This window comes from Mus caroli, unplaced genomic scaffold (genome assembly GCF_978045245.1).
Source record: "Mus caroli unplaced genomic scaffold, Mus_caroli_1 scaffold_10, whole genome shotgun sequence".
NCBI lineage: Eukaryota > Metazoa > Chordata > Mammalia > Rodentia > Muridae > Mus > Mus caroli.
In genome coordinates this window covers 23,522,783-23,546,609 of record NW_028227265.1, presented here as the reverse complement: position 1 = coordinate 23,546,609, position 23,827 = coordinate 23,522,783, and the positions used below count along the sequence as shown (strand labels likewise).

At 53.0% G+C, this 23,827-nt stretch overlaps 1 protein-coding gene across 2 annotated transcripts; it reads right to left on the bottom strand.

Annotated features, from left to right (window-relative positions):
* Positions 1-144: 144 nt before the first annotated feature.
* Slc12a4 (solute carrier family 12 member 4) lies at positions 145-22,582 on the bottom strand. Of its 2 annotated transcripts, none has more exons than XM_085843617.1 (24): positions 22,405-22,582; positions 16,904-16,998; positions 15,603-15,734; positions 11,696-11,842; positions 11,542-11,596; positions 10,136-10,266; positions 8,175-8,416; positions 7,813-8,027; positions 7,040-7,204; positions 6,849-6,947; positions 6,543-6,600; positions 5,998-6,172; positions 5,483-5,601; positions 4,222-4,320; positions 3,862-3,981; positions 3,450-3,554; positions 3,084-3,252; positions 2,420-2,615; positions 2,136-2,305; positions 1,915-2,046; positions 1,708-1,815; positions 1,096-1,280; positions 828-961; positions 145-726 (listed from the first exon to the last, which is right to left on the bottom strand). In XM_085843617.1, the coding sequence occupies exons 1-24, from the start codon at positions 22,523-22,525 to the stop codon at positions 635-637; spliced, it is 3,264 nt and encodes a 1,087-aa protein (XP_085699743.1). In that variant the 5' UTR covers positions 22,526-22,582; the 3' UTR covers positions 145-634. The 2 variants fall into 2 exon arrangements, with proteins under 2 accessions (XP_085699743.1, XP_021025598.1); XM_021169939.3 differs by having other exon boundaries at positions 22,411-22,582.
* Between the last annotated feature and the right edge of the window lie 1,245 nt (positions 22,583-23,827).

The window sequence follows — 23,827 nt, the reverse complement described above, 5'->3', positions numbered from 1 at the left end:
GCCCCAGGAGCCAGTGGGAGGGACAGACCGCCAATGGGGGTGGCCAGGAAGGGGCAAAGCCTTTGGGATCTGGCTCTGGACTGGGGTTCAGTTCCGTCTTTCTTCCCTTGGCGCCAGGGAAAAAAGAGCCGGGGCAGCAGGAGGCCCAGAAGTACACAATGTTTTATTGAAAAAAGTCAGGCTCAGCTTGGCCGGCTCCATTCCACTTGGCTTGATGAGGACCTCTGCCCACAGCGGCCTGGGCCAGGTCTTCCTGAAGGCAGGCCCAGCTCAGCTCCCCCTCTTACTGTGCCCCTCTTCCCCTTTCTGAAATGATGACATCCAAACAATAAATATACAATAAATAGCACTCGTGGGCCCGTCTGGGACTTCAAATCCCGTATCAACCCTCACCAGTCTTCTCTAGTCAGGATAGGCCTCTATTGGAGTATGGGAGGGGACAGTCCCTAAATCCACCAGGGTCCCCTGGACCCTCGGATCCATTTCCACTGCAAGGCCCAAGCTTGGTTTCCCTGGAGACGTAGCAGAGCTGGTCCAAAGCAAAGCTGGGCAAAGCAGAACTGGCAAGTAGGTGCAAGGCCGGGCACTGTTGTCCTAGACATCCCAACTCCAGACCACAAGACTCCATCGGGGCTCAGGAATAGATGGTGATGACTTCCCGGCCGCCGCCACGCACCAACAACACACGTTCAAGGCCCTCTGTTAGGACTTCAAGGAATTCCATGTCTGCAGGGTTGTCAGGTCAAGGAGGCAGCCATAGGACCAAGGCCACTTTCCACTCAAGGAGAGGACCTCTCCCCACTGTCAGCATTTACACAAAAGGATACAGTTCTCGTCGCCCTCGCTGTTCTTAGGGGGGCCAGGCATGTTCAGCAAGACCAGGCGGGCATCGTGGGAGCGCGTGACAATGACTTCATTGAGCTTCACAGCAGTATGCATGCGCCGCACATTGGACTGGTCCCTGCAGACCAAGTGGCTGGTCACAGGCCAGAGAACTATCTACCTAGCAAGGCGGTCTTTGTCCCTGGCCCATCTGCACAGCATGCCCGTCCCCACTCTCCCTCCATTCCAGACCTCAACATGGCTTGTACTCACGGCTTAATGTGCACCAGCTCCCGGAAGTTGTCAGGGGCGTGGCTGGGGTCCCACGGCTCAGCCATGTACTTGTCTCTGGTCCATGTCATCTGGATCTTGTCGGTCCCTGCCGCAGACTCCTCCTCCTCGTCGGAGTAGAGGCTCTCCAGCCTAAGAGCCGAGTGCCTGTCCTTCACCAGCTGGGCCTGAGGACAACCAGAGGAGACATCCTTGGTACCCTGGGAAAACGGGGCCCTGCTTGGCCCAATAGGACTATCCTGCCTCTAAGACCTTTCTGGTTCAGGTAGAACAGATGCAGTTCTTTGTTAAAGACAGGCTGGCCTCTTGCTTCAGCCTCCTAAGCAATGGAATTATAGGCACCGACCACCATGCCTACCTTTTTGTTTGTTTGGTTTTGTCTTGTTTTTTTGAGACAGGTCCTTTGGCTAGCCTGGAACTCACTCTGTAGACTAGGCTAGCCTTGAACTCACAGGAATCCACCTGCCTCTGCCTACTGAGTACTGGGATTATAGATATGAGCCACCAAGCCCTGTCCTGAATCATTCTGTTATATCCACCAGAAAAAGGCATGATGTGTCCCTTACCCAAGCCCAAGCCAAGATGGCCATTTACCTCTCGATCCCGCTCAGTTTTGGTCAACCTCATCTGCCGCAGCATCTGAGACCGCTGCTCCATCATCAGTGTCCGCTCGTAGGTATAGGCAGAGATGTCACTGTTGTGCTGGTGGGGGGAGGGGATGAGTATCAGGCTGCATGATTGGGAGGGTGTACTGGGGGGGGGGGGAGTCCTCAGGGGCAGAGCAGGCCAAAGACAGCTCACCATCTCTACCACCTCCACTTCAGCTTCCAGGCGGAGGTGATACAGGAAGATGGCCAGATCCTTCTTCATCTGGATGCTGTTGTCGTCCATCTGGGCCACGGTGAAAATGCGCATCCGGCACTTCTTCCAAACCTGCGGCCGAGGGTCGTGTGAGCGGCTGGGTCACGCAGGGCTTCCTGAGAGCCCAGCTGCCCTCGCCCACACCCGGCCAGCTGGCACACCTTATGCTGGCGCAGCAGGAAGGGCAGCAGCATAAGCATGCCTCCATCGTGCACGATCCACCACACGTCGATGTGGCCATCCAGGTAGCGCTCGTGGTTGCTGGGGTAGAAAGCTATGTTCTTTGGCACCAGCAGGGCCAGGTGGGCAGCTGTGGTGCAGCGCACAGTGTCTAGGGAGGAGGGGCACCGCTGACTGCCAGCCTGTGACCCTCTGGTCTCTGTCACCTCACTTTAACCCTGGCCCTTGGCCCCTGGCCCAGCTTAGGCGCCAGACCCTCACACACCAATAAAGGTCTTCCAGGCACGTGGGTCCTCACTCTGTCGCCAGCCGTAGGGCCAGCCCAGCACCACGGAGTTGTGTCTCATGCCGCCCAGGCCGCAAGACTGGATGAGGTGGGCCAGTCCCTCTCGAACCTTGCTGGCCACCACTACCTGGCAGAAGCCTTTGACTTTCTCAATGTCCATCATGTTCTTGATGGTCTGTGGGGAATACAAGAGCATCAAAAAGCAAGGCCCACCAGTCTCCATCCTAACCAGGATCTCTCCAGAACACTGAGGTTCACAGGGGAGACCCTGGAGCAAGCTGCCCTAATGTGTGTGAGAGTATGTGTGTGTGTGTGTAAATGTGTATGCAGTGCAAGCATACTACCTCATATGGAAGTCAAAAGACAACTCTTGGGGTGGGTCTTGCCCTTGTCTCTTTATAGAATTTGGGCATCAAGTCATTAGGCCTAAACATGAGAGTCTCTACCCACTGAGATGTTTTGCCAGCCCAAGGGCCATGGTTTCTAAGTGGGACAACCATACTTATTCAAGCTTCAAGATGGCGACAGTGTTGTCCATCGGGGCCGACCAAGACGGGCTGGGGGGGGGGCCCTCCCCTCTATGCCTGCTGCACCCTAGAAACCACTGATTGGCCTAAGTCCTTTTTCCACCCCTGGCCATTACCTGCTCAGCGGCCTGGGCTTCACCATAGCTCTCCAGAAAGCTGCCCTGGATGACAGAGCCAACGATGGTCAGGCCCTTCCCGGCCTTCAGCTGGGAGGCGAAGGTGAGGAGCCGGGGGTACTTCACATGAAGATCTTCATCTAACTTCAGCAGCACCAGGAGCTGGGGCCTACGGCAGTCAAACAATTAGGCGGCCTAAGGGCCTGGCCCTTCCCCAGAGTCCCTTCCTTCTCAGGATGTGGACTCCCACAAGTGTGGGTAGCACAGATGCAAGGACTCAATAGCAAGAGGGTCCTCCTACAACCCCCTGGGGGGAACGACAGAAGCCACCCTGAGGGGGCCCTGTCAGCGCAGGCGCGAGCTTACCGCCAGTTCTTGGTGTGAGGAGGCCCTTCCTCCAGCCTCAGCAGTGCATAGCGTGCAGCACTGAGGGACAGGCCTCGGATCCCATCGCCCCACTCCTTCTCGGCCCTGTGGATGTCACCACAAGCCACTGAGCCCCTGGTTCACCCCGAGATCTCCCGGCCTCCCTCCCTCTTTTTCTAAGTGAGTAGGTTACTATTGAGCTACACTCCTAGCCCTTTACCCAGGGATTTCTGTGCTGCAGAAAGGCCAGGCCTTGAGTCCCAGCCCCCAACCACAGACCAAGAAGCCACTGCAGAAGGAAAGCTGGCCCAGCCTGTCACCCACCCAACACTCAGACCATCCCAACTCTTCAGCTGGTTACCTTCAATGTTATACAATGTATCAACAGGCCAGCCACTGGCCCTTCACTCACCCTTGGTACTCGATGTACTTGTAGATCATGCCTGCGATGAGCATGGCCACTAGAGCATAGTACCAGGAGGAGACAAACATAAGAGCCAGGCAGAGACTCATGCCTAGGAAAGACAATGTCCTGGGACAGGGATGAGAGGATAGGAATCAGGAGTCCAGGTCATAGTCTGTCCCACACCCTGGTGGCCCTGGCAGGTCCCAAGTCACAAGCTGGATGTGTGAAGCAGGTCAGGTCTCCATTCAGAGAATCTCCCTCCTCGTACTGTACGGAAACTCAGACCTCCTCCAGAATGGGGCTTGTGGCTTCCCCAATACCACCGGTATCAGGGGACTCGCCCAAGGCGTCCAGCAGGCAACTTACCAGTGATAGTACTTGAACCGGGGCCGCCAGTTGGGGGTCCTCAGAAGTGTCTGCACGGCACAGGCCAAGTTTACAAAGAGGTAACACATCAGAAAGAACCTATAGGAGGTAGTTGGTGCAGAAAAGCTTCCTTGGGCCCTCGGGATACATACACAGTGGCTCCTAACTCAGGGAACCCACTCCCATGTCCTGACGCAGATAGATGGCAGGACTAAGAAAATGTCCTCAGAGCCAAGTGGCAGAGGATGGGTAAGTGTTCACCGTAGATGGGGTGAGAAAGGGACCAAGTCCAGGGCTGGGGTGTGGAGCAAGGCTGGGGACCGCTCAGTGTGACAGATGACAAGACGCTATACAAGCCCGTGGCCCAGACAGTCAGTTGAATGGGGGCTATCAAGCATTTGGAGGCCAGGGAGTAAGTCAGGAAAACATGACCAGGGACAAGAACCATCCGATTTTGTTCTGAAGGGAAGAGACAACTCCATGTGGGAGTTGGGACACGGGTAAGGCAAGCTGTGTGAGTCCTTCTGAGGACCTCGGGGACAGGGCATCAAACTCCATCCTCAGTGATGAAGAGGAAGAGCAAAGAAGGGAGAGAGATATCAGGGGGCAGGAACTTCTATGGGGGAGTAGGGTCCCAACCAGGGACCGCCGGCAATAGCCTCCACTCAAGATGACTACGGCAAGAACAGCTTGAGGTATGCACATCTATGGGGAAAGGTGAACGCTAGGACGATAAGAACTCAGATGTGACAGGCCTGGCTGCGGGGAGGGCTGGAGTCTGCTCAGGAGGAAGGCAACCCTGTCAGATCTATAAGCTGAGTGAGTGGTGAAGTGGAAACCTTTCATTACTGAATAAGTAAGGACCATTGACCATGCAACAGAATGGGTGAGGACCCCAACATGGGCAGGGGACCCCTCGGAATCATGCTGACCACCACCTGCAAGGCACTATCACACTCACTTCCTCTGCTTACAGAACATTTAAAATGACGGACCAGGCAGTGATGGCTTTGACGAGGCATCAGACCAGGCGCTTGCCCTGGTTTGAAATGGTCATCTCTGGCCTTCTGCTCTAGGGAGGCTCCTACCATGGGGCTTAGGATCTATCTCTGGGTTTCCTCAGTGCTGTGGGTATACCAGGCTGGCTTCTGAAATCAGGGTGATCGGCCCTGCCTGCTCCCCACTGAGCCACGCTGATCTCCCACCTAGACACCAGGCAGGATCACTGGGAGGTGCTGGGGCGCCCCTCCCCCCAGCTCACATGGACAGAATGGGGGCCACCATGTCAAGGGAAGCAATCAGGATGCCCAGCTCAGCGATGAGCGCCGTCAGGAGGAGGGCCCATGTCGGCTCGCCATTTGCTTTTCCATGGCCAAACACCTGCAGACACCAGGAAAGGAGTTGTCCCTACCATAGCCACTGTCCCCCATATCTGCAGCCCCAAGTCACAACCTGTTCTCCCATCATCCCTCTGGTCCCAGTATTATGCCTGTCCCTGTGGAGTCACAAGTTTCCCTGACTCTCCTTCTCTGGGTCTCTCTGCTTTCGACGAAGCACAGACAGGCCACAGGGTTCGGGCTCTAAACAGTAGTGCTAACAGCAAACAGGGCCAGAGGAGCTCTCAGCAGCTTCTGGATGGCTGCCAAGGCTGGGGCCACTGTAGGCAAACCTCACTGCATCTGAATCCGCCTGCCCGCGCTAGCGCGCACACACACCCCCACCTGCCAGGAAGAGGGCCAAGAGCATCAAGGCTATGGGACATCCAGGGGGGCTTACCCGGAGGAAGGGGATGATGTTATCCTTGGCAATGGCTTGCAGTAAACGTGGCGCCCCAGTGAGGCTCTGGAGACCAGCCCCACATGTTGAGAAGAAGGAGCCAACCACAATGACCCAAGGCGAAGGCCAGGCCAGGGTGCCCACCACCAGGTTCCTGCTGACGCCATCACCGTACCTGCAGAGGCCCATGCTCAGCCCATGCTCCCGGTAAAAAGCCCTCCAAGCCTTGGGTCAAGCCACCCAAGAGTAAAGGGGAGAGGGGTCAAGGATCGGGAAAAATGGAGGAGAGGAGAGGCTCTAGCTTTCAGTGGAGACCAGTTGCTAGCTCTTAGCCTTGTATCTTTGCCCTTTATCTCATCCTTGATCTTAATGACATGGTCACCTTGGAAGCAAAAGTCAGTCATAGAGGGGACTGACCTACCTGGTTACACAGATCATTTCTGGAAGTCAGCGGTCTGCGATGTGTAGGACCTGGGGGTGGGTGGGAGGGGAGGGGCTAAAGGGAGGGCAGAAAAAGCTGGCAAGGTGGGGCAGCGCTCACTCACTTGTCCCGGAGTACCACACCCTCGATGCAGGCACCGAAGAGGATCACACTGCTGAAGTCTGGACTGTGTTAAGGAAGCGAGAAGCCCGCCAGACCCCAATCCATCCCCCACACAGCACCCGAGAGATCTTCACAGCCATAACCTTGTCCTGCAGACCTCAGTGGTTCCCATGGTGAACACACACACACTCTCCATTGTGTGCAGGTGCAAAGGAGGGGGTTAAGGTCTCCGTGCCCGCTCACAGTCTGGCAACTCTCAGAGAAGTACCCTCTGACACATGGCCCCGCCAGGAATCGGAAAGGATACACACCAGCGAAGTGGTAACAATGGCCAGAATGGTCCCCACTGGGATAGACTTCTGGGCATCACGGAGGTCCCCAGAGCGGTTTGAACCAGCCATGATGCCTCCAAAGACAGACAGATTCCCTCAGGGATTCTCCGGGATTTGGGGGTGGGGGTGGGAGGTAGGGCTAAGTGTGTGGGCACGGAGATCTTACCTGTCACAGAAGGGAAAAAGATGCCAACCAGCACGGTGAAGGACGTGGCGATGTCAGCCACCACATACAGGGACAGGCTCTCCTTCAGGCCGAGGGTGTCTGTGGACGGCAGCCCATGCTTCTCCACGACCTCCCCCTTCTCCAGGTAAGTGCTCCAGAAGTTCTCTGTAGAAGCAGGAACATTCCCACTACAGCACTACTGATGTCCCCGGGGCAGCCCAGCAAGATCCTACAGATGCACTGAATCTCTGGCAACTCTTGGGGACAGCCAGGGCATAATGACTACGGTGTCTGCCACAGGACTGCTTTGGCCAGAGAGGAAGCTGTCCTGGTAGAGCTATAACAGACAGAGTTGACCAAACCCTCATCAGCTTAGACCTCATTACTCCATGACTCTCAGACAGAGGCCCTTTATGACTCTTGTGGGAACATCCCCCCACAGCATCAGGGGCTAGTGGCCAGGGAAGTGGAATGCCAGAACTTTATAGGGTTTGCTGCAGGCCTGGGATGTTGGCCAAACAGGCTCCCTTCACTCAAAATTCAGTTACAAGGAGGCAGGCTAAAAGGATACAGCTGAGTAGGGAAAGCAGCCAAACCTGACCTCCCCCGCCCCATCCCCCTTGATCCGGGCACACAAGGACAGCTCTGTACTCTGCTTTCCTGCTCAGCCTGTGGGCTGGGGCTGGTGCTGGTGCTGGTGCTGGTGCTGGTGCTGGGGCTGGGGCTGGGGCTGAGGCTTAGGGGGCATTCGGGACACAGGAGGGAGGACCCACCCTGGAGCACACCAGCAGCTGCCCCAGGTATGCCAGGAATCTCTGTCACATTGTTAAGCAGGAAGTAGGGGTCACAGGAGTCAGCAGTAAGGTTGGGGCTGTGGCAGAAGAAAGTCCACAGCCGGGTGGCCACTGTCTCATTGTCCACCACGACTGTCTTGGCACAGATGTCAAACTGGTCCCGAGACAGGGTCCTATTGCCCAGCATACACACCCTGCAGGGAGAGAGAGGAGAAGGTCTAGTTACCTGCTGGACTGGAGCCCTAGCCTCTTCCCACCCAAGCAATCGGAGGGATACAGAACACCAAAGGCTTAGAAAGGATGCCAGGGCAATGGCTGGAACAAATGCCCTAGTTACTCACGGAAACACGGGAGGGTCAAAAATGGACTTGATGCCTCCCGCATAAATGGAAAGGATGGAGATGATCACGCAGGCCAGGAAGAGCGAGGCAAACTTGTTCACGTACTTGACACCAACAAACACCACTAGGGTCATCAGAGTCAGGAAAATGGTCCCATACACTCTCATGTTATTCAAGGTGGCGCTTGACATGTCATGGGTGCCCGATGGGTAAAAGATGGCAGCTGGCGGAGCAATGTAGGTCTGAAACAGGAAGACAGACCTCTAGTTTCAACCTTCTATTTGGGGGAGTGAAACCTGTCGTTTTGGTTTTCTTTTTAAAAGCGTGCCTACAAGAAGAAGCCAGTCTCAGAAGACCAGCGGTGCACGATTCCATGTCTGAACAACATCGAAAAGAGCAAACCCACAGAGAGAACGCAGACGAGTGTCTGTTAAGGGAGGGGAAGGGACAGTGATTACCAGTGAAGCTTCTCTTAAAGTAGTGAAGATATTCTGAATTGATTCTGGCAACATTTACATCCCTATAAATATTCTCAAAACCAGTAACTTGAAAACATTCCTTTTTTCTTCTTTTTTTCAAAATTTTTTCCCCGCCCCGACCAAACCCTGGGCCTTGCACTTGCAAGGCAAGCATTCTACCACTGAGCTAAATGCCCAACCCACCCCACTCCACCCCCCTTTTTTTTTTTTGACAGCAGCGCAGCTCACTTCGTAGCCCTGGCTGGCCTCGGGAACTCAGAGATCCACCTGCCTCTGTCTCTGGTTGGATTAAAGGCACGCACCGCCACTGCCCCTGAGTTGTATGTTAACAAAGAAAACAAATATTGATTTATTTAGGGAGGAGGATGACGTGCAGGTGTGTAGGTCAGAGGAGTCCGTTCTTGCCTTCCTGGTGGGCCCTGAGGTTTGAGCTCGGGGCCGCAGGCCCATGTGGGTAGCAAGTGCCTGACCCCACCAAGCCACTTCACTGGCCCTAGACTTGTATACTTTCAAATGGACAGTGAACTGCTTGCAATGAATGTTGAGGCTCAACAAAAGCACCATTGAAAGGAAAGGAAAGGAAAAGAAAAGAAGAGAAGACACAGACACAGGTGCCAGCCTGTGGAAGGAACGGCCCAAAAGAAACAGTTTGGGCAACAAAATAATGATAGTATTGAATTATACCCAATAGCCCAGAGAACAGAAGAGGCCTCCAGACGCCCATATAATTACATGGTTGAATAAATAAATACACTGGGGAGAAGAGATACATTTCCTTACATAATTCCAAATAACACAGAAGAAATGTGAGATAGAAAATAAAAATTCAGACGTTCTAGACAAAAAGTCCTGGCTTCTGGTTTGCAGAGCCACGCGGGTGTCTCTTAACATCTATTCTTTGGATCTTCAGAGAGGTACCTGTCACTCTGTGTTACTCCCCTCGTCTCGCTGTGCCACTCCCCCACCAGGTCGCTCTGCCATTGGTCTAGGCCATTCTTTGGTGAGTAGGGAGCTGGGCCTAAGACAGCACCCATGGGACTCAAGGACCTCTATACAGCAGTCCATAGCTGTTCATTCTGATTTAAGGATACGGAGAAAATAGACCTAAAAGACCCTGGCACAGAGTCTGGGGGAGTCAGAGCTTGTTAGGGCCCACAAAAGACTAGGGGGCAATCTCTCTGTCATTATCAAGATCTGTCACTCAGCTCAATGCTTGACAGACCCCCTGCCATGGCCCAACACTGTTCAGGTAGAAGAAACACCTAGGCTCAGGTGAAGGCAACCAGGCCTTTTCCCTGCTTGGCCCAAACCATCAGAAGTGTCAGTGTGGTGGGGACACAGATCTGAGCAATGGGCTTTCTCTCTAAAGGCCTCCCACTAGAAAACCCAAGATGCTGGCCAGGCATGATGGAAGTACTAGTGGCCTCTGGAGTCTAGAAAGACCGGATGCAACTAGGGTCGCCAAGGTTCAGCCCAACTCACCAGCAAGATCTCAATGGCCCCTAGGATATACATAGCTGCTGCAAATGTCGTCCCCAGGTAGAAGCACAGGCCCACAGCACCTCCGAATTCTGGTCCCAAAGAGCGGGAAATCATGAAGTAGGAGCCACCAGCTATAATGGAGAGTGCACACAGGTCAAGACTAACTCTTCAGTGAGATCTCCCTTGTAACAAACCTCCGCGACCACCCAAAAGCGCAGCCTGCTTTTCTCTTTAACAGACCAGCGCAGAATCTGTCCTGACTGTTTTCTTGTCCCCGAGGCTCAGCACGAGCCTGCCTGAGTTTTTGCTTCTTTCTATTAGAATCGCTCACTTCTAGAAAACTGGCAGTCAGTCCTGGGCCCCGAAGTGGTAAGAATACGGAGACAAGACCGATCCACCACTGCTGTTAAATCCGCCAACGGGGTCAATTTCTTGTATGTTGTAACTCCACCTCTTGGACTCCCCTAAAGGGTGTTCCAGACTGTTCATGGCAAAAGTGGCGAGGAGAGGAACAAATAAATAAAATTTTAAAAAGGCTGCTGTAGCACCAGGAGCCTGTAATCCCAGCACTTCGGAGGCAGAAGCAGGATCGCTTCAAGTTCAGAGCCAGCCTGGGCTACATAGCTAGCCAGGGCTACGTAGTGACATCATTTATCACAAAAGACCGGAAACAAACAAACAAACAAACAAACCCCAACCAAACAAAATACAATGTTGAAAAAGAAGAACCCATAAATAGGAGACTATTCCATAAAGGGGTTACATTCTAGCATAGAGTAACCTGCTTTAAAAAACCTTTCCAGCTGGGCAGTGGTTTTTAATCCCAGCACTTGGGAAGCAGAGGCAGGCGGATTTCTGAGTTGGAGGCCAGCCTGGTTTACAGAGTGAGTTCCAGGACAGCCAGGGCTATACAGAGAAACCCTGTCTCGAAACAAAACAAAACAAAACAAAACAAACAAAAAAAACTTTTCCAAATCTGGGGAAATACATAAACATATATAGGTGCAAATATGTGGAAATATCAATTATATATATATATACACACAGAGAGACTAATAGTTTGTATGCACCTAAGACCATGTACCTTCAAAAGGCTAACAGTAATGAGCTCAGCCTGGTGAGGGGATGGGTACTTTCCGTTTTCCATTCTGTTTCCTGCCCCTTTAAGATCTCATGGTAAACACGCTCCACTCTTCTTTGTGCAGGGCATGCTACTCTTACATTAACAAAACACAACAGCGTTTGTGGGGCAGTAACGCTCCTAGCAGGCACTGTCTTAACAGTCAAGGATGGGACTCTACCAGATACTGCCTGAGGAGGAGGGACAATGGAAGCCAGCAGGCAGATAGGGCTGGATTCTAAGTGTGTTCCTTACGAGAGGCCCCTGGGGTGTGGCATTTACTCACCTGGAACCACGCCGTTGGTGGCAATGGCACTCATGGAGATGGCTGTCAGCAGGGTCTGTAGGAGGGAAGGCCTGGATGAGCGGCTCAGCTGGGTGGGCTCTGTAGAGCCACCTGCCCCACACCCGGCCCACCTCCGGCGCTCAGGGACACTCACACAGCAGCAGCAGATGAGGACAATGAGGAGAGCCTGCAGCACGCCAGCTGTGCCCACCATCCAGGTCAGTCTCAGGAAGAGGATGACCCCGAAGATATTCTGCAGGCAGGGCAGGTACACTCCCATGAGTGTGCCCATGCTGGGAGCCTATGTGGGCGGGGGCGGGGGTGAGGGGAAGGGGGAGGAGAGGGCACACAGCATCAGAGAGGTCCAGGTACACTACAGGAAGGAGGCCCTAGTCACTCAGCAGCCTCTATACGCAGAGTCCAGTGGAGCACAGGAGGTAGGAGCAGATGCTAGGCTCTCTCTCCCATAGGAAGCCAGCTCAGGCTAAGAAGGTATGAGACCCGATTTTTCTTTCTTTCTTTCTTTTTTCTCCAACATTATTGTATGCGTGTGAGTGGCAGGTACTGGCCACAGTGTGCATGTGGTGGTCAGAGGACAACGCTCAGCTTCAGTTCTCTCAAGCTCAGGTCCCTGGGCTCGTGCCTCAAGTGCTTTTACCCACTGGGCCATCTGGATGGACTCGACCCTACTCTTGTGCTATGTGTAAGGTTCTAAACCTTATGCGTAATGTTTATGTATAAAGCTTAGCTCTTCCCCCACATCCAAGAAACTGCCTCCTTCTCTTCTGCTGCTTTTGTTCATTTGCTTTTTAGATACGGTCCTGTATAGCCCTGGTTGGCCTGGAACTCTATGTAGCCTGAGCATACCCAACGTTTTGATGATCTTCCTGCCTCAGGCTCCTCCGTGCTAGGGTAATAGGTGCCCGTGGTTATGTGAGAGAGTCCCGATCTTTAGTAAGGCTCTCCTGGGATTCACTATATAAACCATGTTGTGCTCAAGCTTGTGGCCATCCTCCTGTCTCAGCCTCTTGGGTCCTGAGATTACAGGAGTGTACTGCAGTACCTAGCTTCTCGTTTCTGTTCAACTTCCGTAAAGCAGTGCCTGTCTCAGATCACCTCTTTCTCACCCGGCAGGCCTCATCCCCCAAGCCAAAGCTTAAAACATTGTTCCTGTCCCTCCCTCTCTCTAACCCCACCTCCAGCTCAAGTAGACAGATTCCTGCCAGACACTAGCCTGTTTCTTACCAAACTTCACTGGGGACACTGGATGTCTGACAACCTCTCTACACTGAAAACGAAGTCCAATCCCACGATTCCTGTTGGAAATCCTCTGCAGTGCCCTCTATTGAAGTGTGGGATATGTGGCCCAGACTCCTTGGCTCTGGCCTCTGGGTGTACTTCACCCCTCCTGTCAACACCAGCTTTGAATTGCATTCCTCTGGACTACAGACCAGTTTACTGGTATATCCATGACTGTGTTTAGTGGACTTGGCTTATGTGAAGTCTACTCCCAGCTCTCAACTCGACTACATCTGGAATTAACTAAGACCCAAATGGCTGGGTACACCTGTGAGGGATTTTTTTCTTAATGAAATCATCAGAAGAGGGGAGACCCACTTCTAATCCAGGTCTTTGAGGTGAGAAGAATCACCTTAACCTGGGCCACACCTCCTGCTGGCAGCGTATATGCAGGACACGGAAGAAGGAAGCCTGCTCCCTCTTCGCTTACTTGCTTTCACTCTCACTAGCAAGTCTATCCCTTCATTGGCATCAGAGCCTCCTTCTTCGGGAATCTGGCATTTACTGAAGACCTGCTGAGGCATCCAGCCTCGTGGACTGAACAACTACTGGATGCTTGGACTGTCCCTTGGTAGACAGCCAGTGTTGAACTAGCGGTACCACAACTTGTAAGCCACTCTAGAAAATCCTCTTTATATATATGTGTGTGTGTGTGTGTGTGTGTGTGACTGTTTATTTACTTATAACTATATATTTATAATTATATATACCATGTGTATGATATGTAAGATACAATTGTATTTACTTATATAATTTAAATGTCATACACTTAATATTAAATGTATTGAATAAATATTATACATATTATTATATTTACATTCTTTAAGTTCTATTCCTCTAGACTAGCTTCTTAACACCAACTGACCAAACAAAGCTCCCAGCCCTGATAGAACAGAGATGCGGCTGCGAGCAAGTGAGAACACTCCAGCATCTAGCATCTAGCTTACAGATTGGCAGTTTCTCAACTCTGGAAGAGCAAGTGAGGGGGCTACCCAGGAGGCCACAGCAGAGGCTGTGTGTACAGAGGCAACATTGATGCCACCCAGATCAGTGGCGTCTTGAGAGCATCCCCAGAACCCAGCAAAGCCTCTTCTTCCCTGAAGCTGGGCCAGAGCTGGAGCCAGACACCATCCCGCACAAGGCTATCTAGGTGGGTTCTGGAGCCCTTTTCAGAGGACACCACCTACTGGGCAGCGGTAGTAGAAGAACTCCAAATCCTACCCCCATCCTAGGCTGAGTCACTCTAAGAAAAGGGCAGTGTGGGAAAGGGCTGGGCCGGAAATGCTTTTTGAATCCCTAAATAACCCCTGGCAGCCTGGGAAGGGTACTGGGTTACAGCAGAAGTGGCTGCGGGGGTGTGGTGGGGAAAGGCTGACTTCCAGACACGGTCTGATTGGAGACCCTCCTTCCCTGCTTCAAGCCTTCTTTTCTGAGGCCCATGGCTCCCTAGCTTCCTCTTATTAGGTCTGGCTAGACTCTTCCTCCCTCCTCAGATCAGTCAGTGGGACTAGGGCTGTTAGCTACCCTCTTTTTTTTTTTTTTTTTTTTTTTTTTGGTTTTTCGAGACAGAGTCTCTCTGTAGCCCTGGCTGTCCTGGAACTCACTTTGTAGACCAGGCTGGCCTCGAACTCAGAAATCCGCCTGCCTCTGCCTCCCAAGTGCTGAGATTAAAGGCGTGCGCCACCACGCCCGGCTGTTAGCTACCCTCTTACACCATCATCCTAGCATCAGGTAACCTGGGTGGCTGAGCACCCACGGGTTCCTGATTAAGCTACAGGTTAACTCAGGTTCCTCTCCCACAGACCTTTCATTCCTAGCCCTGGGCTCCTCAGCACTGTGCAGGGATTGAGCCTACCAGCACTGAGCAAAAGACTCGTCAGAGGCTGAGATCTCTCCTACAGGGCTGGGTAGGGATGACTAGAGACTGGCAGAGTTCATGCCAACAAAATCACAACCAGGGGTCAGGTCTAGACCGCTTCACGATATCAGCTGCCCTCTCTGAAGAGTGGGCAGATGTCTATACACAGAAGGGAAAGGAAACACTTTAGCTTGGCTCTCTCTCTCTCTCTCTCTCTCTCTCTCTCTCTCTCTCTCTCTCTCTCTCTCAGCAACACCAGTATCTCATAAGAAGGCCTGAAACTGCTGGTAACCTGGCTTATTTCAACCAGGAATTCCTTTGGTTTGTGCTTACCGCCAATGAGAATGGCCCAGCCAGGATCAGACCCCAGCTCCTTCCAAGCACAGCTATTTGCCCAAGGTAGCCTCTGGGACAGTCGATCCTGTCTCCTTTAGCCCCTTTAAAAAGTAGGGTTCTAGGTATGTACTACCAAACCAGGTTTCTGTCTCACAGCTGTGTGTGTGTGTCTGTCTGTCTGTCTGTGTGTGTGTCTGTGTGTGTGTGTGTCTGTGTGTCTGTCTGTCTGTGTGTGTGTGGTGTGTGTGTGTGTAAATAGTATTCAAGTCCTGGGTCTACTCTTACAACAGTGTCTGTTTGCTGATAGCTAAGTACAAGGAGCTACCGTTCCTTTTGTTGCCTTTGAGTCTCCTCTGTCCCTCTACCCTCAGGATCTCCATACCACTTAGCTCGGCCTTTGACAGCTCCTTCAGCTTAAGACACTTATTTCTCACCCTCCACACCTACCACCTACTGGTCCACGAATGTTCAACATCACACAGGAAAACATCTATTTCCAGCATCTACTTCCATGGCAATCTGTCTGTCTTCCCAGATGCGGTCCCTCTGCTGACCCTGACTTGCTCACCTTGGCAGCTCTCCGTCGGCCACCTTCTCCACTCTCAGCTTCCTCGTGCTCCTTGGCTCCTTGGGTGAGGTTGGTATAGCTGACAAGCTTGCCCAGGAGAGATGACACCTTTGGGCGGATGTCCAGCTCCTCCTGTAAACAGAGCCACGGGGCAGGATGGCAACGGGCCAGGCTAGACCAGTGTCAGGCTACCTGTGTGGAGCCAGCAGCTTGGCCCAGTGCCAAGCCCTGAGGCAGGCCTGGACCTGATCCCGGCTCTTGCTTGGGGAAGCCCAAGCCAGCTAACTGGGCAGGTATGGGCACCACACCCCAGAAGGCAGCATTCAAAGGCCCAGCCCAGTGGCTTGGTCTCTCTGCCCAACCCTGGCTGTAATCACTGCCAGCCCATTTGTGAAAATCACCTGCCTCAGGGGAGAAAAAGGGCAGGCTCTGCTGGCAGGCAGACAGATTGCACACTCCATTCTGCCTGCCTGGACACCACTTTGAAGCTATGGCTGGGATTCACATCAACACACACACACACACACAATTTTCAGGTGGGGACAGAGCACAAGACTTCCAGCACTCCAAAGGGTCCAAGAGTTCCTTGCCCCTGTGGCCTATGTGACTCTCCCATCTGCTCACTGTCTTAAGCTTTTGTGTCCCTTATGACCCTATTAGTCACAGGAAGGCAGGTTAGGGGTGATGAGTGAAAATGTGGGTCCTTTGCATGTGTGGAGCCCGAGAAGCCGACATTACTTGGCTGTGAGGCAGATGAATGTACAGGTTCAGAGTTTAGGACCCTGAACCACGTCTTAAATCCATATCTTACTTCTCAGCTTGGGTCCAGAAATGGAAATTTCCCGTTGGAAGGCACAAACATGGGAATCTTTCCAGAGACACATTCACTGCAGCTCTAGCTATGGAGGGCAGAGTGGGTCAGAGGCTGGAAGGAAAACAGGCCTCTGTAACCAGAGGGTAACAGCTGGAAGAGCCAATAGGAAAGAAAAGAAAGGAAAGAATCTATCCACAGCAGAGCCATGGGCTGGGAGAGGCCCTAGGAATGGAGGGGAGGAGGAAGTGGTCACCTTGGTGAGGGGCTGCAAGGAAGGCAAAGGATACTGGCCCTGGAGAACAGAGGTAAGGTTGCAAGGGGGTCTGGGAAGGCGAAGTGTATTGAAAGGGCCATTTCGAACCATAGCCTGGATGGCTGCAAAGAAGAGAGGGCAGGCAGGAGTGGAAGAGAAGCCAGCCTGATGCTGAGCTGAGAGGTCCAGAGAAGCCCCTTCCAGACTACCACACCTGAATGGCTCCTTAGATACCTCAAACAGTGCCAGGTTCCGGTCATAGTAGTCATTTCCTCTGGAGGCATCCAAAGGGCAAAGGAAAGGGCTATTCTCTCTGTGGTTACCCTGTCCTGTGGAAAGAGAGGGAAAGAATTCCAGCGTTGGTGGCGCACGCCTTTAATCCCAGCACTTGGGAGGCTGAGGCAGGCAGATTTCTGAGTTTGAGGCCAGCCTAGTCTACAGAGTGAGTTCCAGGACAGCCAGGGCTACACAAAGAAACCCTGTTTCAAAAAACAAAAAACAAACAAACAAACAAAAGAATTCCAGTGAGTTACTGCCTCCCAGGGGCCCCAGCCTATATCCCAACCCAGAAAGCCAACTCACAAACAGCGCTGCACTCAATCTTAGCCTAGAAGAGAGGCTGGGAAGCGGCAAACACACCATCTCTCTAAAACGCTTTTGGAAGCCGCAGCGTTTACACGTTCGGCCTCCGTTTTCCCATCACTTGTCAGCCTTCTTGAAGGGCCGTAAAAGAAGCACCCAGGAAGCCGGGCGTGGTGGCGCACGCCTTTAATCCCAGCACTCGGGAGGCAGAGGCAGGCGGATTTCTGAGTTCGAGGCCAGCCTGGTCTACAAAGTGAGTGCCAGGACAGCCAGGGCTACACAGAGAAACCCTGTCTCGAAAAACCAAAAAAAAAAAAAAAAAAAAAAAAGAAGCACCCAGGAATCAAATACCGGGTTGTGTCATTCTATGTATGGAAGACTCCAAATCTCCACAGTTGTGCCACAAACGTGCACATGAAGGGCGTGGCCTGATGAGGAGGCGGGGCCTGGCCAGGACCAACCCTGGGGCCCCACCTTCTTTCCTCCCAAGGATCTGGAGCTCCTAGAATGCAAGGCACCATTTCGCCCTCCAGCAAGATGAAACCACACAGAACGTCATCCACTGCCTCGTCATCCGCTGCCTCGGCCTACATGGGGTCAGCTAACTACCCCACCATGCACTGTGTCAGGTGTCCAGGAGGGTAACCCAGAGCATGCTGGGAGATGGAGCCAATCTCGCAGGGGTACAAGGAACCAGAAAAAAGCCATTGGGAAAGGAAAGCCAGGGCACCAGATGGATCTTGAGTTAAGCATAGGAAATGCAGGGGCACGGACTGCGGTTGAGATTACCCATTAGCCTTTTGGTCCCCAGATCCAGCCAGTTTGCTCCAGAACAGATTAAGGAGCCAGCCGCCACGAAAATCTCAGGCTGGTGAAAATGTGCTTCCGAAACTAGAAAACCTCCCAGGCAGGAAGGAAACACATCTATTTTTGCCATGTGTAGGGATAAGACCCACAAACTCATGCTCTATCATTGGGCCACAAACACATACGTTATCCGCCCCTTTTCCTCCTCTAAGACAGGTTCTAAATGTAGCCCAGGCTGGCTTCAAACTTGTGCCAATGCTCCTGCCCCAGCAGGGTTAGGATCACAGATGTAAGCACACACCCACTTTCTTTTTTGTATATGTGGTGGCTGTGTACATACGCGTCTACAAGGTCAATGGGGGTCAAGGTCAAGGTCAATGGGGGTCAAGGTCAATATCAGGTGCATTCTTTTCTCATTCTCCGCCTGATTTTTTCCAGACAGGGTCTCTCACTGAACCTGGAGCTCATCAATTCAGTGAGACTGGCTGGCCAGCAAGACCCAGGGCCCCTCCAGGCTGTTTTCCCAATGCTGGGATCGTAGGAAGTCTGTGTGCCTGGCTTTGACACCTGGCTCTCTGTTTCATATCGACTGACTGTGCAGATCAAGGTCAATGAAGGTCAATGCCAAAGCCAGCAGTCATCTCAACCCAAGTCATGTCAAGGGCTGGTGGGGTCAGGTAGCTCCCCAGACATCCTGGCATTTTTGCTAACTTCCATGCTCGTTAGAGATGAGGAATCACAAGACTCCTGGGCCACACCTGTGCCACCAAGCCACAGCTGCCATTCACATTGAAAACTCTTTACCCAGAAGAGCCACACCATGAAGAAAATAACAGAAATGAAAACGGCATCCCGGCAGCTCACCTTTCTTCCCTTTCTGCCTTGCCCGCTAGGAGTCTCCATAGATTTATCCCTCAGAAGCCGCCAGCACTTATTCTCAGTTCTTGCCCTCTCCCTCTGTATCCTTCCATGAAGCTGGACCTAAATACCAATTATTCTAAATGCACACACTGCAGGCTGTCCCACCGCCGCTACTAATTGTTTCTAAGAAGAATCTACTATAATCCAGAAACTGTACAGCAGTTCTTCTCAGCCGTCCTTATGCTGCAACTCTCTAATACAGCTCCTCATGTTGTGGTGACCCCTCCATCATAAAATTATTTCATTGCTACTTCACATCTGTAATTTTACTGTTATGAATCATAATGTAAATATCTGTGTTTTCCAATGGTCTTAGGTGACCCCTGCAAGAGAGACGGTAGACCCTCCCAAAGGGGTTGTGACTCACAGGTTGGGAAACGCTGCTGTAGACCTAGGCATGGTGGTACAAACCTATAATCCTTGCCCCCCCCCCCCCCTGAGAGGCTACAGAAGGAAGAGCCCTGAGTTCAAGGTCAATTCAGGCTACAACATGGTTTCCAGGGCAGCCTGGACTGCATAAAGAAAACAAAGAAGCCAGAGGACTAGGGATATAGCCTAGGTGGTAGGGTGTTTGCCTAGGATACACAAAGCCCTGGGTTTGATCCCTGGTACCTCATGAAACCAAGCTTGGCGGCACAGGTGTGGAATGCCAGTAGGTGACACCAAGAGAATCAGAAGTTCAAAATCATCAGTTCCCTATCAAGTTCAAGGCTAGCCTGGACTACATGAGACCTTGGGTTTAAAAGAAAACCAAAGGAAAAAAATCCTACCAACTACAGAGCTGAGCACACCACAGTGCCCCCCTCTGTGACCCACCTGATCCTTAGTTGTCCCTACAAGCGTCACTCCCAGATGGCTTGGAAGGCTTCTAAGATCTGTCTCTGGTCCTTACCTTCTGCTGCATGTCAGTTCCCCTTTCGGGAACAAGACAAGGCTGCCTAGTGAGGAGGGCCAGACCTGGGTCTGGGGTCTATCACAGCGATGAGAGGTGAGCTTCAGGTTCTCTTTTCACATTCCAGAGTCCAGTCCTTTTAGGGAGTGCTCTGGGGTACAGCATGATACCCCAGCATAGAAAAGACCTCTGGCATACTGGCATATGTAGTCTGATCACTGCGTGCATACCCCAGCCTCTGGGTTTTCAGAGATCTGGCAGGCTGGCTTGGATACCTGCCCCTTGCCCTGTGCGACCCACAGAAAACTGCTTAGCCCCTCCGAGCTACCCTGTCATCTTCTATGAAGCAGAGACAGTAACTCCCTCTTCCAACTTCCCGGATGCATCAGAAAAGGTAGTGTCTGGTCCCAGACACGGGCAGGGCACTTGGCAAAGCCTCACTTAAGGACCCTTCCCATAGGATTATGCGGATATGAAAGGGTCTGAGCAGAGCCTCAGGTCTCTGGTCCCCTAAACTTCAAGCTACCCGCCCTGGCCTCAGCTATTCCAAAAATTCCAGGGCAGGCTTAGGCACGCCTGCCTGACTGCCTGCCTGCCAGGCTCAAGCTTTTCAGACATTACCTGAGACCCCCAGAGAACCACAGCACAGCTCAGGCCTGGGGCTCCCTATGAAGGGCTCAGGTGTGTTCCTACCGGCAACTGAGAAAGCCCTGACAGTAGGGAGTGATCTGGGTGACCTTTCTGGTCCCTATGTACATGGAATCTACCTATAATGTCCTTTCATGACCTTCCTAGTCTGGCCACAGACCATCTAGGTGAGCAGGCCTATGTATGCCCCTCAGAACAGAGGCGCGCGTCTGTGTGTGTGTGTGTGTGTGTGTGCCTGCACGCTCGTGCGCATTTGTGTTGGGGGGGGGCGGGGATCCTAACAGAGCTAGGCCTAAGATAGTTCTGTGTTCTCTAATTCTTTGCTATGTCTACAAAGAAAAAGCAAAATCACTCACCCGGATGCAGGGTGTCCCCCATGCCACAGATACACCACAATCTGGCCGAAAAGAAGTAAATAGGAAGAGAAGAAGGGGGTGGGGTTGGGAGGAGCTGGCCCAGCCTGGAGGGATCTGGCAGGGCACAGCCAGCAGCCAGCATAGCTCCAGGTTACTCCTGTCAACCTGTGAGGGACCAAGGCGGAGCCAAAGAAAAGGCTCAGTACTGCCCATTGGTCCAGGCTAATCTCAAGGATGCAGTTCAGTACATCATCTAGGGACAGACATCCTTCCAGTCCCAGGGAAGGAGGGATGTGGTTCCGACACCTTGGACCAGGCAAGGGGCAGCAGGGGATGTGGGATCTAGGGTTACTTACACACAGCTGTGAAACCCGACAAATCTCCGTGACATCTGCAGTCCATCCATGTCCCTGGCCTGTATGTCCACTTGGCAGACAGGTCATTTAGTCACCGTTCACATCAAGCACAGACTACCCCTCAAGCATGTCACCATCGCAGACCTATCAGATAGCCTCCGATACCATCACCAGACACAACATACGTTTCCTACACGTTTCTATCACGGTCAGCCCCAGACATCACAGGCATTTGTTATCATAGCACCAGGATCATCACTGGCAGCCTTGCTGGAAACAGTAGCCATAAAGACGTCCTGACCTGACCCTGTGATACTCAGCCACACACACGTGCATTTACACATGCCGGGACAGCTATACAGACACATATACCCAGGGCCGTTCCCATTCCAAGTGCGAGGAGCCTCCGTGGGTGGAAGATGGAGAGATGGGGCACTGGAAGGGAGAAAGGGTTCACCTCTATAACCAGCCCTGATACCTAGGTTAAGGCACTACACTCTCATATCCGGGTTTGAATCCCACTGGAACAAGTTACATAATTCTTCCCCACCTCCCTTCACTCCTTCCTAAGTGCGAGTAACAGAACCTGTCCATGGGGGAGGTTGGGAGGATTAAAGCGAGTTGCTTCATGTACAGTGCCTAGACAAGCCTGGCCCCGTGTGACTGCTCCCTAGGTGTCCATGATACGCACAGATCTACGTAGACCAAAGCCAACACAAGCTCTTCAGCGAGCACACCCTTTGCTCCTACCGGGCCAGTGTGCAAAGAGGCAGGGGTAGGGAGAGGACAAGAGAGGGGCGGTGAGTCATAGGGGAAGAGAGGGTGACACTCAAGAGGATGGGGGCGATTCACAGAAAGTGAGGAAGCTACAATCCAGGCTTCCATTGGACCGGGACTCGCGGCGCGTTCGGCGCCAGCTTAAGCAAGGCAGCCCGCTACCCGGCCTCCCAAGGCGGCCACGTCTGCAGCCCCCGCCCGCGGCCCTCGGGGGAGGAGCTGGGAGTGGGTGGAGGACGACCTAGCCCGGGAGTCCCGGACCAAAAAGACTCGTCGGTCTGAGCGCGCAAGGAGCAAGAAAAGTGGAGTCCCGCATGGACGTCTGCGCGCGCGGTCCGAAGGCGCGAGTCCCGTGTAGACGCCCCCCGTCCCGGCCACAGCCCCCGCCGGGCGCACCCTCACCGTCCGAGTCTTCCCGCTCGGCGCGCTCCCCGTAGTCCACCCAACTGAGCCCCTCGAGGTTGTCATAGTCGCCGCGTCGCGGCCCGTCCACAGGCACCACGGTGAAGTGAGGCATCGCGCGCGCTTGGCCCGCGGTCCGGGCCTCCAGCCGGCTGTCCCCGCCGCCCCAGGCTGGCCCGCCCCGCCCGCTCACATTCCACCCCGCTGCGCTCACTTCCTCCACCCGCCCCCCGGGCCGCCCCTCGGGGGCGGGGAGCAGGAGGGGCTCGGGTCGGCTCCTCCCCGAGGGGGGTGAGAGGACCCCGGGAACGAAGTACTCTAGCTGCTGGAGGGTTGGGTTCCTGTGTGTCTTTGGGTAAGGGGTTGCCCTCTCTGAGCCCCAGATGCGATACTTAATAAAGTGAGGGAAAGTATTTTAACTTTGAGGGGTATTATGATGGTGAGAAGGGGCGCAGGGTGCACTGGCTCTGTTCCCTGAATCTAATTAGCTCTCAGTCACTTTTTGTTATTTAGCGGGAAAGCTAGCAGGACCTGGCCAATGTCACAGTGACCACCCCAAATCTCCTCAAGTCTTTCATCACCCTCACATACATACTCTTCTATTACCATCATTTCTCTCTAACGCTTCTCCGGGACTTTGGTAGCCTACAGTCTCTCCCTCAGTTCTGCTCGCTGCAGCCTCTCCCGTAGCAGGTGGTTGAAGATCTTATGCCCTTCCTAGAGGAGTCCGCTGCCTCCTCGCTAGAGGCTACACCGGCCCATCCCTCATCGACACTTTGGGATAGCCCAGTTATCTCATTTGAACTTGCTCCTTCATAACCTCACCTCCTGGTGGTTCCTGCACCCGAGTCCTTTCCTTTCTTGGTGCTAACTTCTTTCACACTCAGATAACTTACCTAGTCGCCTTGACTTGAGAATTTTTATCTTTCTGAGTTGTTCTTTTGGCCTCTTCCCCCACCCCACCCCCCTTCCTTCCTATCAGAAAGCTCCAGGGCTCATCTTTCTGCTCTATCTCCATTCTTTCTCCCTTTCTGGTGTAGCCTTTAGAATTTGGGCTGACTCTAGGATCCGCGCCCTCTGCTGCCACCCGCCAGCTCCAACTGCCTGGGTGGGCCGCTCGGCTAGGACCTCCCTGGAGCAGCTCAACCACTAACCCATCCCAGTCAGCTCTTCCGGGCTGCAATTGGCCTCCCTCTCCTTCTGGCACTGCTTTCCAGCTGTGCGCGCGCTCTTCTTCAGACACACCAGAAAAGGGTGTCAGGTCTCATTACGGATGGTTGTGAGCCACCATGTGGTTGCTGGGATTTGAACTCTGGACCTTCGGAAGAGCAGTCGGGTGCTCTTACCCACTGAGCCATCTCATCAGCCCTCTTTTTTTGTTTGTTTGTTTGTTTGTCTTTTGTTTTCCTTTTTTTAA